Source organism: Panulirus ornatus, chromosome 18 (assembly GCF_036320965.1).
Source record: "Panulirus ornatus isolate Po-2019 chromosome 18, ASM3632096v1, whole genome shotgun sequence".
In the NCBI taxonomy this organism is placed as follows: Eukaryota; Metazoa; Arthropoda; class Malacostraca; order Decapoda; family Palinuridae; genus Panulirus; species Panulirus ornatus.
This window is the reverse complement of record NC_092241.1, coordinates 31,079,276-31,095,308: the sequence shown is the minus strand read 5'-3', so window position 1 is coordinate 31,095,308 and position 16,033 is coordinate 31,079,276. Positions and strand designations below refer to the sequence as shown.

Below are 16,033 nucleotides of genomic sequence, written 5' to 3'. Positions count from 1 at the left end.
GAAAGAAGATTAGGGTGTGTGATTAAAATTCAGACTAGGCTAGGTTAGTTTACATGGGTAGGCTTGCTTTGCTTAGATAAAAAGATAAGATCCCAAAATAAATCATTATGCCAACTTCTTCGACGACATTGCCCAAACCTTTCACTGAGAGTATCTGGACCTTGTCTGTGGTCTTCTTCCTATTCTTAGTTGCTCTTATTATTGTCCCCTTCATGATCTAGCTTTTGTTACATCATTTATAAGTTTTCTTTTCACTTGAACAGAAGTAGAATCTCAAGTGTAGGACTAAGCAAGTAGTCTGTCGCCAAATGTTGGCTTCTGTGTTGTATCACTTCCATCAGTGCCTCAGTAGAGACAGGCAGGGAGAGGCGAGAGTGGTATTGATACATGTCTGGCGTAGCTAATTAGAGCCATTAGTGACGTAGTGCAGGAGAACCCTCGCTGCTTCCGGTGGCAGACTATGGCGAGATATAATCTGGCTAATCATAGATAAAAACTCACCTTAGATCTTGGTGACAGTCGGTCATTTAGTAACCTTTGTCGATGAATGTGTACAAAACAGGAGACAGGACATAATATCAGAATTATCTGTTCTCATGAACTAAGAACGAGACGCTGTTACTTTGAAAAGATATCAAAATCCTGATTGTTTATAAGTGTTAAAAACGATCGTTTGGACAAATCTGACAAAGATGAAGGGAAGCCGTGTGATAAGCTTGTTGTAATCCCTTCCTTAAATGGATGGTATCTATTGCTCTAGGTGTCAGTACCACTCAGAACCGAGGTAAGTAAAGCACCACAGTTAGCTAGCTTGTGGCACTATATACAGGCAGGCGGTCATGATATCTATCGATGGAAATCCGTGATTGTGTCGGGCACAATCTGAACCTTCACACCTCGAGCTACTAGAAGGTTTCAACACGTTTCCTGCTTTACACAAATACCCTCGAACCTCGTTCTTTTCACGTAGGTATTCGAAATATTGTAAGATTCCATTACCCGTGTTGCTCTGTGTTTGCACCACTGCTCATCAATTGCCGAGCAGCTGGTCATCACCTAAGAATAAAGCCGTCGCACGGCTTTACTTTGGCAATCTGTTTTTGTTTCACCAAGCGAAAGTGCTCTTTCCTGTTAAATGTATATGTAAAGCTTGGCGAGTCTCCCTCGCATCCCATATCACGTACCTTTTCCTACCCTTTCCTTCTTCACAGAGGCTACAAACGAACACTCCCGTGTCTTGTCTTTTGCACTGCTTACCATGTCGCACAGTCTTACCATAGTGGTGGAGTCATAATCACATTACCGTAACTCTACAGAGCTTATAAGTGATTTGTGCTCGATACACTGACGCTTGTGTTCTCTGGAGGCTTCTGTGATCTAGAGATCTAAGGAAGCATATGTAGACCCTTGACTACCAACCTCCTCTGGGGTAAGACTTATGTCATCTCCGGTGTCACTTCTGCCAACGTACAAAAACCATTTGCTGTTCAGCTTACACGCAGATCCTGTTATGTATTTCATGACAAAGCTTCCGTAGAGCTGCTGTAGTGACAGTTGTAACATTTTTCGGTCTTTTAGGCTGACGCTTTCCTAATTTTTTTCTTCTTGAATGATATTTTCCCATAAGCGTTTTGATTTTCACCTCGAGTCTGGATGATACTATAATCCACAGGTGATGCAGCTAATAACCTGATATTACCTGAATTACCCTATCAGTGGATGATGGTTATGGCTGGATAAGTTTCAAGTGATGCCCTTAAGAAGTTGTTTAGAGAGAGGACATGTCGAGTGAGCTGAGTGTTGGGCGTGGACTGCTGCTATAATTAGCAACGAATGAATTAGCTCAGTACATCACGACACCTCGGGTGGTTTCCTCAGTTACCTAAACAGTAGTGGCTTTGTTTAACCCAGCGAGCTCCTGCCTCCCTCTTTCTCCTGATCCCCGACCCGCGGCGTGACCTGGACAAGATAAGACACAGTGGTGTCCAAGAAGAGGAATAGCTGTTGATGAATGACAGGAAAGAGAAAAAAGAAAACTTAAGGGTAGTATAGCCAAAGTACCCGAGCGACATTTCTATTTCTGTCCTGGCTTCATGAGAAACAGGAGTATGCCTCGATTTTTATGGGTTACACTGTAGAAGTATGCCTCGGTTTTTACGGGCTTCACATACACTGAGCGAATGGTGTTCGACAATTTGCAGCGGCCAGAAAATAAATATCCTTGTATCTTGCCTTCGATCACGCCATACAGCTCATCCCTCCCTCCAGCTGCACAAGAGCCAGCTGATCTGAGGAACACAGAAAGTGATGTTGAACTGATAGTATTCTATTTGTCACTTTTGAAGATGTCAAAGGGTAAAGCGCACAGGGAGATGTTTGTGTGTGTGTGTGTGTGTGTGTGTGTGTGTGTGTGTGTGTGTGTGTGTGTGTGTGTATGTGCGTGTGTGTGTGTGTATGTGAGAGATAGATAGATAGATAGATAGATAGATAGAGAGAGAGAGAGAGAGAGAGAGAGAGAGAGAGAGAGAGAGAGAGAGAGAGAGAGAGAGAGAGAGAGAGAGAGAGGTAAGGGGGGTTGCCATTTGAGGTTAGTCATGTGACACCTCGCATAAATCACCCTTGAAATATAACATCTTGTAGGGGCTCCGTGGCACTGGCAATTTGTTTCTGTGCTGAGGTGTCAAACGGTGGGCGTGCTTAACACTTTTCTACTCGTCCATCACTCTGCTAGTGGCCGGGTTACTACGTCCCTCTAAAGAAAATTTCTTATGGAGAATTCGCGTTTGTTCTGTGTTTATGATTCTTGAATGATGATATGATATGCATTGATAACATACCTGAATGGTATAGAAGAGATAACATCAACTGTATAGGTCTCAGACCTGTATGAAAATGAGAAGTAGAGAAGGTCGTATATCTACTTAGCAAGCGTTCAGACTTATTGAAGTAATTTGGGATCATATGATAATTTCGTCACCATGTATGCTTGGCCTCATGCGTCTTTAAGAACTGGCAATAGACGACACGTACATTATCACTGCTGACCCGTAATACATCTCACTGGCTTGTTCCTCCTATCACCAGTGTTGTTGTCAGAGCATTAGTTAGCGTGTGAACGCCAACAACAATTGTCTGTGCCAATTAACATCGTTGTTGTCGGTAGAGAAACATCATTGGCTTATGAACGCCAACAGCAGTGGTCTGTTCTCTTCAGACTATTTTAAGTATATTGGCCTGTATACGGCAGCAACACACGATTGTGCACTATAGTACTACTGTTTTCTGCAGACTAAAAACTGGTCTGTGTTCGGTAAGAACGCTTATCATAGTCTGTTTATACTAATAGATTAGGCATGCGTGTATCATCAATATTAGTTTGTTCATTAAAGCAACGTTGGTTTACAAATGTTTCAAATACAAGGAAACTCTTTCTCTGTTTACACTGACAGTACACATTAACTTTTTCTGTAAATACTAACAGCAAACTCTGCATTCATCAGCATACCAACCTTAGTGTATGCATACAAAGACATCTTGTCTGCATGTATCTACAACAATGGTTTCTTTACATGCAGAGCGCTGGTCTACGTCTACTGAAAACACTGGAGTGTGCACAAAGTTAACTGGTCTCTACACACATACAGTACTACTAGGTATGCATTAGTAACACTAGTGAACACATACAACACACGACTGTGTATACAAATAATTCTAGTTTGAGTACACAACCAGCACTGATCAGTATATATCAATGGTAATAGTTTGTGCTTTCTGTGTATATCAACAGCACTGATCTGTTTACTACACTAGTCTGTGTATACCAGAAACACTAGTCTTTGTATTCCAACGACATTGGTCTATGCATGTATACAAGTCATTATTCAATCCCATCTCTGGTCTGTGCGCACCAAAACAATGATATCTGTATACCTATACACAAAAGTCTGTGGACACGAACAAGACTGCGCTGTGGACTGCAGATGATAACTTATGTCGGTGTATATCACAAACACTGTTTTGTACACATCAATAAATCTCAATGAGAACATCAACATCAGCGACCTTCGTAGCCCAGCCTCACCCGAACACTGCTCTCTGTATAATCATAAGGCTCATCCGTTTACGTATACATTGAAAAATAGTCCTTGTCTCCCAACCTATCTTCATAGCAACTGCAGTGATTCATACACAGCAACACGACTGAGCCACACATAACAGCAACACTTATCTACAAGCGTGAGAAATGCTAGTCTGAGTATATTAGCAACACTGGTCTGTACATTGTACGTTGCACTTGCGTATCCCTACAACGTTACTGTGGTTATGTCAGTATTCCTGGTCTGTGTACAACGGCAACAATGGTTCATGTCTATCAGTAACTTGAGACCATGAATGCCAATATTGAACACAACAACATTGGTCTATGCCCTTGAACATTCCAGGTTTGTGTACACCACTCGTCTAGTAGCTATACCTCGTGCACGCCCGTTGGACATCGTGCCTCAGACACAAACCGTAACACAAAGCCTCCTAAACTCTCTAAATATGAAGCTGTCAGTCTCCGAGTCTTGTTCAACCAGCGCCGCCGATCTACCCAAGATAAGGCTTGACAAATTCTCCGAGCGCCACCCTGGACGTAGGTACACACGTGAGGCCGCTACCGGTTTGGAGCCTGGCGACGCACCGCCCTCATAAATATCCGACAGATGCCACTTAAGATACTGCCAGGTTACGACTTCAGGTGGAGGTTGATGCGTTAGGGTGTGGGAGCGGGGATAACGACTGAACTCTCCCAGAAGTGACTTTCCTACACACAGTCCACATGTGGTGGTTGTAACCAACAGATGAAGAACGTAAGGGACTCTATAGATCTTCATTAATTGCTTAGGTCCTACTTTAAAGAAATAGTTTCCACCGATACGTTAACTTTAACGTTATTCGAAATACAGTAGGCAGCCGATATACCAAAACGTGCGTAATGAAAAGCTTAAACTAACATCTTTAACATTATCAAGAAACTTCAGCTCCTGTTTTAAAATCTTTGGAAGTGACACTTGGTCGATTACGGGCGTCCAGACGTCAGACCCAAGTTGGAGCAAAGCCTGAATCACATGTTGGTGGCCTCGGTCGTTTTTCTGGGCGGTGTGGGTGTTCTAGTGTGCGGTAGCAATGCCAAGGGAAGTGATATTTACGTCCCTTTAATGGTGGCGTTACTGATTTTGCCTCAACACCAAACGGAAGGTTGCTGGCTAGAAGTAGAGGAATCATGACACTGCTGCAGGGAGGGAATTTTGTTAGGGATGAGGAAGGGATGGTTTGTCACTGCTGGAGATGAGGAGTTTAATACCTTTCAAAGGAGAGTTTTTCTCACTGTTACGGAAGGTATGTTTCATCAATGATGCAGACACGGAGTGTTGATATTACTTCAGAAGTAGAGGCATGTCCCTGTTGCAAGAAGAGAGTCTTATCGTTGCAGTTGGAGGGATGTTATGTCACTGATGCAAGAATACAGTCTTGTCGTTGATGCAGAAGAGGAGTCATGTCATTGCTACATGGGTTATTGTTTGTCGTAGAAGAAGAAGAAGGTATGTCTTGTCACTGCCAGGGCAAGGGAGTCGCACGAGGGGAAGTTTTCATCCTCGTGTCACTGCTGCAAGAGGAGACAGTCAAGCTTGTCATTACCACAACAGTGGAGTCTTATCACTGCTGTCTTATCACTGCTGCTGGCGAGGAGTCTTGTTAATATTGTAAGAGTCGAGTCTTATGAGTAGTGGAATACGGAAGTCAACTCACCGCTGCAGGAAGAGCGTACGAAATCTTCATGATATAATGCAGATATAGAGTCCACTGACTAACTACCCGAGATGAGGAGTTTAGTCAATTTCTACGAAAAAGCGTTGATATTGTTGCATGATAAATATTTTGTGTCTGCTGCAGGTAGGGAAGCGTTATCTCAGCAATGAGGGAAAAATGTTATTGCAATGAAGGGGATTCGATATTTCTTCAGAATGGGACTTTTATCTCTGATACAAAAGAAAAATGTCTCGTCATTATTACAGGAGGAAGATATTGTCATAGACACAAGACGAGGATCTTGCCTCTTATACAGAAGAAGAAATCCAAACGGAACATTTATCGCTGACACAAAAGTCTTGGTACTGTTGCAAGAGGTGAATGTTTCTTTCAGGGAGACATGTAAGCCTCTGGCCCGATTGGCGACCCGCTTCCAGTGCCTTAACAAAAATGCGTGTAAAATAAAATGCCCATTGTTTACTACGGTAATGAGGTGTTTGACCAAAACTTTATGGGCGAGGTCTAATCCACCTCAGCTATATTTCGGGTGAAATGTGCTGATTACTCGAAAGATTAAGAAAGAGAACACATAAAACAGTATGTTTCCTTCGGACGGAGACATAATTAGCATTTATCATGGTCCATCAGCCGACGCCGTCCAACAAGACACGCATGTGTCGTGCAGTATCCTCATATTAATGAACTTGAAACAAAACACTCACTTTCACGTGATATTCGTACATTAATACATTAAACATCCTGTGACACCAACCATGTAACAACATTTTCTCTCGACATCTTGGGGATCATTTTCGCATGTATTCTATTTCTTTCCTCTCCCCTTGATCGAGGCGAGCCCCTCAGCTGACTGCCTAACATTCAACCGAACACCTCCAGATACATTCGTTTTCTCTCTCATTTCCATTCATTTTCCTTAAAATCCCCCCAAATTACAATGGAAATACTTGCATAGAGCGACAGAGAGTGCCTTTAAAAAGGGTCATGATCATTTCGTAAAAGGACTAACCTTTCAGAAAGCGCCTGGAACGTTTCCAAAGTTGGAATAGGCGTTCTCTTGCCTTCCAGCCAGACCAGGGGAGGGGTTGTTTATGCGTGTTTTTACGGAGTGTCTTTTCTCCATTTCTGGAGATTTTTCTCTCAATTGTCTGCGGCTCTCCAGCAAGAGCTGGGAACAGATGATGCAGGGAAGAGACTAGGGTTTCCGACGGCTTTCTCTTTCCTTTCTTACCTAGGAAAATCTCGGTGTCTTTGACATGATCTTGTGTTCATCCTGATCATGTGTAAGACATGTTCCAGAGTGTTCACCCGGACTAGCAGTAAAGCAGCCTACAATACCTACTCCAAAGAAGCTTAGAGAGCATAATGTAGGGAATGTCATGTTGAAGAAAGCCCTGGAGGCCTTCGTATTACCCTTACTTTATATCCTCGAGTCTGTGTCTTATCTTGTCATAGTTAACGTCACTAACTTTTCTTTCACCGTTTGTATCTCCCTCACTTAGAGACATCCTCCTACTATTATGCATACAGCTTTTTAAAATTTTTTTTCAACATTCACTTTCGTGCAGTTCTGCATCTTCTTCCTATTGTTGTATTAATCCCCTTTTTCTTTAGTTGCACCAACATATTCATTTTTGTACTTCTATACCTTCTCCCATGCTCCTTACTAGACTCTTCATCTCTCCCTCCCTCTGATTTATTTTACAACTTTGCATAGACTTCTTTTCCTTGATTGTCCTCACACTCCGACGTCTCACAGGCTTCCCCCTCTATGACCCCTCTCGCCCTCTTCCATCATTCTCATTTTCCCCAGTGCTCACTTCCTCCCCCAGCATCATCCTTCTTCACTAAGCAGCTCAGAAACCCCCACCGCCCACCCTCCCTGAATGTAGCGGGAAATTACTCAAACCATGTGTTGCTGCTCATCTGCATAATTGAATCAGGCGTAGAAGGGAAGGGTCTGAGACGCGGTGGCGTCGGAGGAGGGGAGAGTTTAGGCCTCTGATATAGGCCAAGAATTTTTGGATTTAAGCTCGATCTGCTGATGATGTTAAGGGGGAATGCTAAGCCTCGCGTGTGAGGAAAGAAACAAGAGTTAGAATGCACAACTGGTGTAGGTGAAGACTTTTGAAGGACAGAAGGATAAGATGAATGTGTGGTATGATATCAAAAAGAAAAGAAAGTGTAGTTGAACAAGTACAGGGAAAAAAATCGAGGACAGAGGACCCGAGACGGGAAAGACATCGAGAACTGAGGACCCGAGACGGTAAAGAGTCGTTTCCTGAGTTTGGACAGACGAGAGAGAAACATCTTGGAGCTCTGGATCTGAATGCAGATTTTAAGCGCCATAAATGGTCATATAATCACCTTGCAAGGAACAGGATCGTGTGCTTGGGAAGAATTGATAATAACAAGTGATGAGAATTATAATTCAGGCGTCGGTGATATAGTAATTTTGATATATATATGATCAAGAGATGCGACCATCAAGCTAATATAAAGAATTATGTACCGTGACGCTTCGGCTGAATGGCACCGATACAATAATCATCTTGATATGAGTATCTAGATGTGAAGATTGTGTTCTCCTATGATACTTTGATTTAGAAAGGCAACCATTAGCTAAATCTGCACAACTCATGTCTGCAGAAATGTACATCTGTATAATGGTGGAAATGAGTATGTTTAAGGAGAAAGCATTTTCTTCTCAAATGACTAATTCCTTGTAACAAATGATTGCATTTAGTATCGGTTGTATACTGAATGCTGTCTTCTTTTGTAGTAAAATAATCATATGTCAAAAAAAAAAAATTGGTTACATTTGCTTTCAATGGTCAAGACCATTTATTGGTGCTAACATGTAACACAGAGTCAGCAGCATTGAGATATAGGCATGGCCAAGGCCATCTATTTGTGCAACATACATAAAAGGCTCTCAGAACTATCGGCAGAGATAAAAATTTGACCTTTAATAGTCATCTGATATTAACATTCGTCCGCTTCCTAACCAAACAGACCCAAAAACAAGGGAGGAACATGGATGTCAAATTTTTCATCTCCTTCCTAATTCTTCCAATCATGTCTCAATAACATTTCATTCTCTAAGGCTGGGGCAGACACAAATTAGCAGCTTATATCCGATAACATAAGCCTTTTACTATCACGATAATTTTAGGTGGAGCTTAAAACGGAATATACACGTACCATCTAATTTTAGTTAACCTGTGGGCTGTGGTGGAGGTGGAATTCAATTGGTAACTAACCTGGTTGATGTAGCTCTCCTGAGCCACAAACACACAACATTCCTTCTTGCAGGTACTATGAGACGGGATCCATCAGACCCGGTGTAATCGGCGGGTCTAAGCCCAAAGTGGCCACACCTACAGTGGTGGAAGCCATCGCCAACTACAAGAAACAGAACCCCACTATGTTTGCCTGGGAGATCCGGGAGCGGCTTCTGGCAGATGGTGTGTGTGACCAGGAGGGCGTTCCATCTGTCTCCAGTATTAACAGGTGGGTGAAGGCCAACACTGACTAACCCATTACCCGTCGTTCTCTTCTAGATTTTACGAGACCGGCAGCTACAAAGCCGGTGTCATCGGCGGCTCCAAACCCAAAGTAGCGACTCCTATGGTGGTGGACACCATTGCTAGGTATAAACAGGAGAACCCGACCATGTTCGCCTGGGAGATCCGAGACAGGCTGCTTGTGGAGAACGTTTGTTCCCAGGAGAACGTGCCCTCCGTGTCCTCCATCAACAGGTAACGTCAGCTTAGACTGGAGACCTGCACCTGCAATGCCAAAGCCTGTCTGCCTGCCTGTTGTGGCCTGTCTCACACAAGATCACCAAACTTTTGCTTACCTGACATGTTTGCACCTTCCGTACCCGCCATCTCAAGAGGCAGCAACCTCTAGTTTGCCATGTTTGTCTGTAGACCGATTGTCGGCATTGCTCTGCTCAGACCAGTAGTGTTTACACCATGCACTGTTTCCTTGTATTCATGGAATCTGTCAGTTCCCTTATGACCGCTTGTATGTAGATTTATCTTCATAACTTAGTTGACATATGTAGCAGCACCTGTGTTGTGGTCTAGATTTTTTTTTTTTGAGTCTTCCCACTGTGTAGATCTTGTAATATAAATCAGTTCATTTAATTGTCTTATATGCAAATTGTTAATATCATTATTACCTTTATGAGAGAAGGACAATCCAAACCATCTAACTAAACAATGTCATGACACTGGTATAACAAAGTCACTTTACATTATTGTAGCTCAAAATCTTGAGGATAACATTTTGGGAACTAAGCCGAGGGACAAACATCGGATTTGCAGAGTCATAAGATTCACTGGTAGTCGGTGTTCAGTTCTTAATGAGTAGGTGCTATTAGGAGCGACATGTGAGGTTAAGCAGAAAGGGAGTATTGCACGTCACAGTCTGGGTAAGGGGCTGTAATTAGCTGATATGAAACGTATGTGCCAAGCACAACTTTATGTAGTAAAGTCGGGAAGTATTCATTGGTTTTTTCCCACCAACAAAGGTAATTCATGGACGTGGGAGTACATGGGAAGGGCTAGATAAGAAGAGACCCTAATAGTCACTGGCGAGGTTATCTGTAGTCTCGGCCAAAAGTATTGGTAGAAACATGACAGTAAAGCAGAGGGCTTCTCTCCACTAATTTCTTCCTCCAGGTCAATTGCTGCCAGGAAAAAAGATGAGAAAATACACTTATAGAACGGTGGACACATTCTGCCATGGAAATCTTATGGCAAAATGTTGACTGGAAAAAAGCTCCTTACCAGCTCTGAGGCTGAGATCTGTTAGAATAAGACAGGATTAGAGTAAATGACGAGTATCAAAATCGATTAAAGACTGATAACAGATATCAGTGAGGTATTTGTTGCAGTTATGAATCGACACTGGTAGAGGCAATGACTTAGGCTATTAAGATAATGAGGAGCCTATGAAAGAATAGAGAACATGGCTGATACCTCCAATATTTGCCTGAAAAGTGAATATGAAATTTTATTCCCCAAACGGTAGTAAAGCTAAACGAGACAACTGATCGCTTGGAATGAGCCTCTAGTCTGTATCATGAGATCCATAAAGTAGTCCCCTTTCGGCTTGCGTGACCTTAGTTTTACATATTCTGCACATCCACCAACGAAGCAAACTTTTTAATGGATCATACAGGGGCCTCTGATGAAGCCATTATCTCGGGAGTCGCTCTGGGATTCGTGATGTTACAAGAGTTGCGTGTTTGTAGACTCCACTGAGGCTTAGTCCTGGGATTAAAAAGCTCTCTCACCACTGTACTTTGGAGAGGCAGACCGAGCCCTACGTGTCTGCTGATGAGTTTAACTCTGGACTTAAACACAGTAGTGCTGAGTTTATGTTTGATACGAGGGGCGACCCTCTCGTTATCCTCTTCCTGCTCCCTCATTTGCATTGGAGACAGGCGCAGGCGACCCTCCAGCTCCCCAAAGGGCAGATCTGCCTAACCTGCTGGCCATTTACTCTGGCAGATATATTCAAGGTTATTTTTCTTTTTTTAGGGGGGAGGGGATATGCTCTGTCCGAGGTTTTTAATCTTATAAAATTCCAGAAGAGAAGACGCCAAAACAGTAAGATAAGGTTACAGATGTGCTTCTAAACCCTCTAGAGCCCTCTGAACTTACCACCTCTCACAGAACCACCTTGATTAATAAGAGACGTTAAGGAGTCATTGGTGGTATTGATGACTTCTTGACTTCTTTTGATTTTCATTAGCGTCTTAAAACTGCCAAGGAAAACTGTTCAAGGCCAATCACCGCCAAAAGACCTTTCCCTGTCTGAAAAGTTGATGGATCCTGCTTCATGTCTCATTGACGAAGATGGCACCTAAAGCCGGCAGGGTGCCGTGGTAGCGTAGGGCTCAAATGCACTGTCATTATGACGAAACTCAGCACCATCACTCCCTCACTACATGGAGACGATGACGTTCGGACATTCTCATTTTACAGAGATGAGGGGGAAGAAAATATTTCTTGATCGATGGAAAAGAGTGATTTTCGAACATATGTTGGTACCTTTGGCTATATAAACTCTCTCTCTCTCTCTCTCTCTCTCTCTCTCTCTCTCTCTCTCTCTCTCTCTCTCTCTCTCTCTCTCTCTCTCTCTCTCTCTCTCTCTCTCTCTTCAACAAGATGACAAAAGCACATCAGGCGGGAACGTGTCCATCAAGAGTTCATTATGGGTAGGGGAACGCCGCCCGCCTCCCCCTCCGTCCTTTTAACTGGCTCACGTGTCCCCACGACAACGGAAGGACACCCTGTTTACAACCGAGTGAGCATCAATGCTGGAGGTGCCCAAGTGGGCTTCCATGGAAAGCCGAAGTCCTCCCTTCATGAGTGAGGTTTTAGTTGAAATCCAGAGGCTGGAAAGGGACCAGAAAGAATTATGATACAACCACTTAAGTTAGAGACAACAGGATATGTGTAGGAAAATACTCACAACGAAACTTTACTCATAAAACATCATGATTAACCATGAAAAATAGACTTTGAGATAGTGGGAATGGACCAGGTCCTTAGCAACCTCCACCAGGAAGACAAACCACTCAAGTGCGATGCAACATGCAATAACGTCACTGACACCGTTGTTGGCGAACAAGCGTCAGGTGCTGCTGGACTGGTGGTGGTGTTCGTGATAGCTAAAACTTGTGGTCGTTGTTTCGCGATCGTGATGGTCATACTGCGCAGGTTTTCTGCGTTCATGATGGCCACCTTGTGCAAATCATTCAGTGTTTTTCTCGGTCGTTTTGTGAACGCTCCTAGTGGCCATAGGTATCAATCTGTCCAAAGTGTTGATGTTCATGATGGTCATTTTTCTACGTTGTTAGGTGTTGTGGGAAGCTACCCCGGATACTTTGTTGGCATATGTCATAATCAGAATGAGGACATTGTTAATGATCCTAACGGGCAGTTTGAGTGCACGGAACATTATACATGTTGGTGATTGTCAGCTTGAGTACATACGTCACTAGTGTTCGGGATCGTCATTCTTTGGTTGCTGATGGTGTTCGTGAAGCCCAGCTTATGGGCGTTGTTATTGGTCACAAAGCTAAACTTATGTTTGCTATTTTGTGTTTGCGATGACCAGCTTGCGATCGTTATTAGTGTTCGTGATGAGCATCTTATGAATGTTGTTGGTATTCGTAAAGCTAAAATTGCGTTCGTGATGATTAGCTTGCGATCTATATTAGTGTTCACGAAGAGTATCTTATGGACGTTGTTTGTATTCGTATAGCTGGACTTGTGTTCGTGATGACCAGCTTGCGAACGCTGATAGTGTTCATGATAGTTTGTACTCGATGTTGACGTTTGCGATGATGACACTACACTTTATTGCTGCTCGTGACGATCACTTTGTGTAGTTTGTGCCCTGGTGAATGCTGTTAGCATGTAAGACCCGTCCTCAAGTGTGTGTATGTTTTTGGTGCCAATTCGTAAGATTATTCGGGTGCAGGTTTCTTGTATATTTGTTTAACTTTGTATTGCTGGTGTGCATGATAACTGGTGTTCGTAAAGTTATGAAGTTTCTTCTGATTAACCTGTGGAAGTTGTTGGTGTTTGGGACGATCGGCTTCTAGGACGTTCATGGTGTTCGCGACACATATTTTCTATGCACTGGTGTGCTTCTTTCCTGACTATGTTTCTTATGCTTGCGTTATTGCTACCAAAGTCAACGTATTTCAATTTTTTTACAATAATTTTGCACATACTGTAACGGTCTCAGTCTTGCTGGTATTCGTGACACCTAACATTTCGTTTACGTTTACAGAACGGAACAAATTGTCGATATTTCGTAGTATCTTCTATCTTATTTACATTATTTTCTTCTTTTGTTGACTGCTAAATAGTCGTTTGGTGTTGATATCGTTGCGCTTTCTGTGTTGCTGGCTTGAATCATTAAAAGAGTAATGATGCATCGAACCGGTATAATTGTTCAACGAGATTACCTCCCCTTAATGGTTATAATCACCGTCCATTCACCGATTATTAACAGACCCTCTGGCTGGTGTGTGCCTGGGATGGCTGTAGGGGAAACGAAAAGGCGTGTGGAAGAGAGGAGGTGCTGTGATCCAAAATGGAAAAGAATGGAAAGTAATGTCCGTACTCAAGTTTTTAATGACCTGGTTTAATTTCTTTTTTTGTCTTTAATCTTTCAGGATCCTTGTATTATTTTTAGGTATTCAGAATGATAAACACAGCGAGTATTTTCAGTCGGGTGGAGTAGCTGGAGTTCCCTCAGCTGCGACAGGTGGAAAGCGTTCCTCGTCATTGTCCGGATGCCCCTACCTCCCTCCATCAGCGCCACAATACCCATTTTACTTCTGCCTCGCTACACGCACTCTCACCCCTTGATCTATAAACATATACTCTGTCACTGTCACTCATACATTTCCGTCAAGAAGGAATAAGCAATAATGAACAATAATCGCTACAGTTCTACACTCAGCTTTTGGTGGCGCTGGCAGCTGAACCTAGAACGCGCCAAATGAAAGGAAGTGAAACCACGACCCACGTTTGTGGCATCTTGTTTGTGACTGCATAATGACACAAATACTAGAGATTTGTCCTTACGAATGAATACTTTCCTGGAACATATCCTGCTTCCTCTGGTGCTTCACACCGGCCAAGCAACTAGCGGTGGGTGACATCAGGATGATAGGAGTACCAAGTCTATTGTTACATGACGTTCTGTTGTACGGTGATGCTGCTTCTGCTATTCACCCATGCTGCTACATTACTGATCATCATGTCTACAGTACACGTTTGTAGATAAACCCATTGCCATAGATTTAATACAGTGACCATTTACAATCACACAGTGGAACCTTAATTGTTAATAATAACTACTTTCATAATCTAAGGCTGGAAGTGTTAAAGAGGCCGCATCCTTAAAACGGCAGTGGAAGAGCCAGAATTTGAAAGTAGCTCGGCATACAGTATACTCATATATATTTTTCTCGAACATGGCAGAATCGGAACACCCAATAAACATGTAGTGTTATAGGACGTAAAGGTGCCAGCCTGCAGGCGAAATCGTCTCAACGTGAAATACTTTACAACTATCATCCGAAGTTAATTCCGCACAGGACGACTCACAGTTCCTATATCAAAACCCTGAAAACTTTCTTGTTTCAGATGCGCATCAAAGTACCAAAGGCTCCCACGAAGTGCCCTCAGAGTTTTTGAGGTGCGGTCTTGGACATACATACCTGCCAGTGGGGGCCTTCATCACTCAGTTTGTGGTGATGACTGACATCTGACGGAGTTGGCATCGTTTCCCTAACACGTGAAAACTTCATTAGAGTTTATTTCTTTTCCCATTCGTCGCTTCGATAACAATAAATGATAACAAAGGAATTTTAGTTGAGCATTTTCGCAGGACAACCTGAAAAATTTGTATATGCCTAATGCAATCTGGAATATCACCAGCTTCATTCAGTAACACCAAAAATGCATAACACCGTAAAGGAAGGGAAATATATCATGCGCGTCTTTGCGCCTGCAGTGACAGGGGGAATAGGTGGGTAGTGTAAAAGTATTGCAGGCTCTTTGTAATAATGGACTTATCTCAACATATTGGCTCTCGTAGCAATATGTTCGGGATACATGAGTCTCTGTTGGTGATTGACTGCTACAATCATATTCAATCAAGAACTTCAAATGTGATTCGTGGAGAAAATCGTCTTGGTGTGAGGGCGTAACCGTAATCTTTCCTTAGCTCCTGTTCGTTTCACAACGCAACCACCACATTGTCCGACTGGTTTAGCTAAAATTTAGTTCTCTTTATTTACCATTACTTTTAGGTAAAAATAGTGCTAACAGCACCTTAATGTAATTGCATATAGATAGATTTTGTGAATGTATATGAGAGTTTAATCAGTTTAATGCTAGATGAGCGCTGTGTGTATAATTTGACATCAGATAAAACTGACAAAATTGTATGTGTCTTATGAGGTGGTATTTCAGTACTTACAAACATATTTCTTTCTCATTTACCAAGAAACCCTCCAGCTATCCTGGCTGATTCATTATCACCTAACCAGTCCTTAATGCTCCATGTCACCTTTCAGTTCCCTAGGTAACCTTAGTCTTCTAAACTACATTCCTAACGATCAATCAGCTTGTATACCAGTTATGATACCCTTCAAAATAAACCCATTTGCAACAGT

At 42.6% G+C, this 16,033-nt stretch overlaps 1 protein-coding gene across 1 annotated transcript in view; it reads left to right on the top strand.

Moving 5' to 3' along the window:
* The window catches only part of LOC139755022 (uncharacterized), a 143,750-nt gene that overhangs the window by 107,377 nt on the left and 20,340 nt on the right, over positions 1-16,033 (top strand). Inside the window, 1 exon segment of the mRNA XM_071672953.1 lies at positions 9,375-9,572. Within this exon segment, the coding sequence (XP_071529054.1) occupies positions 9,375-9,572 (198 nt within the window).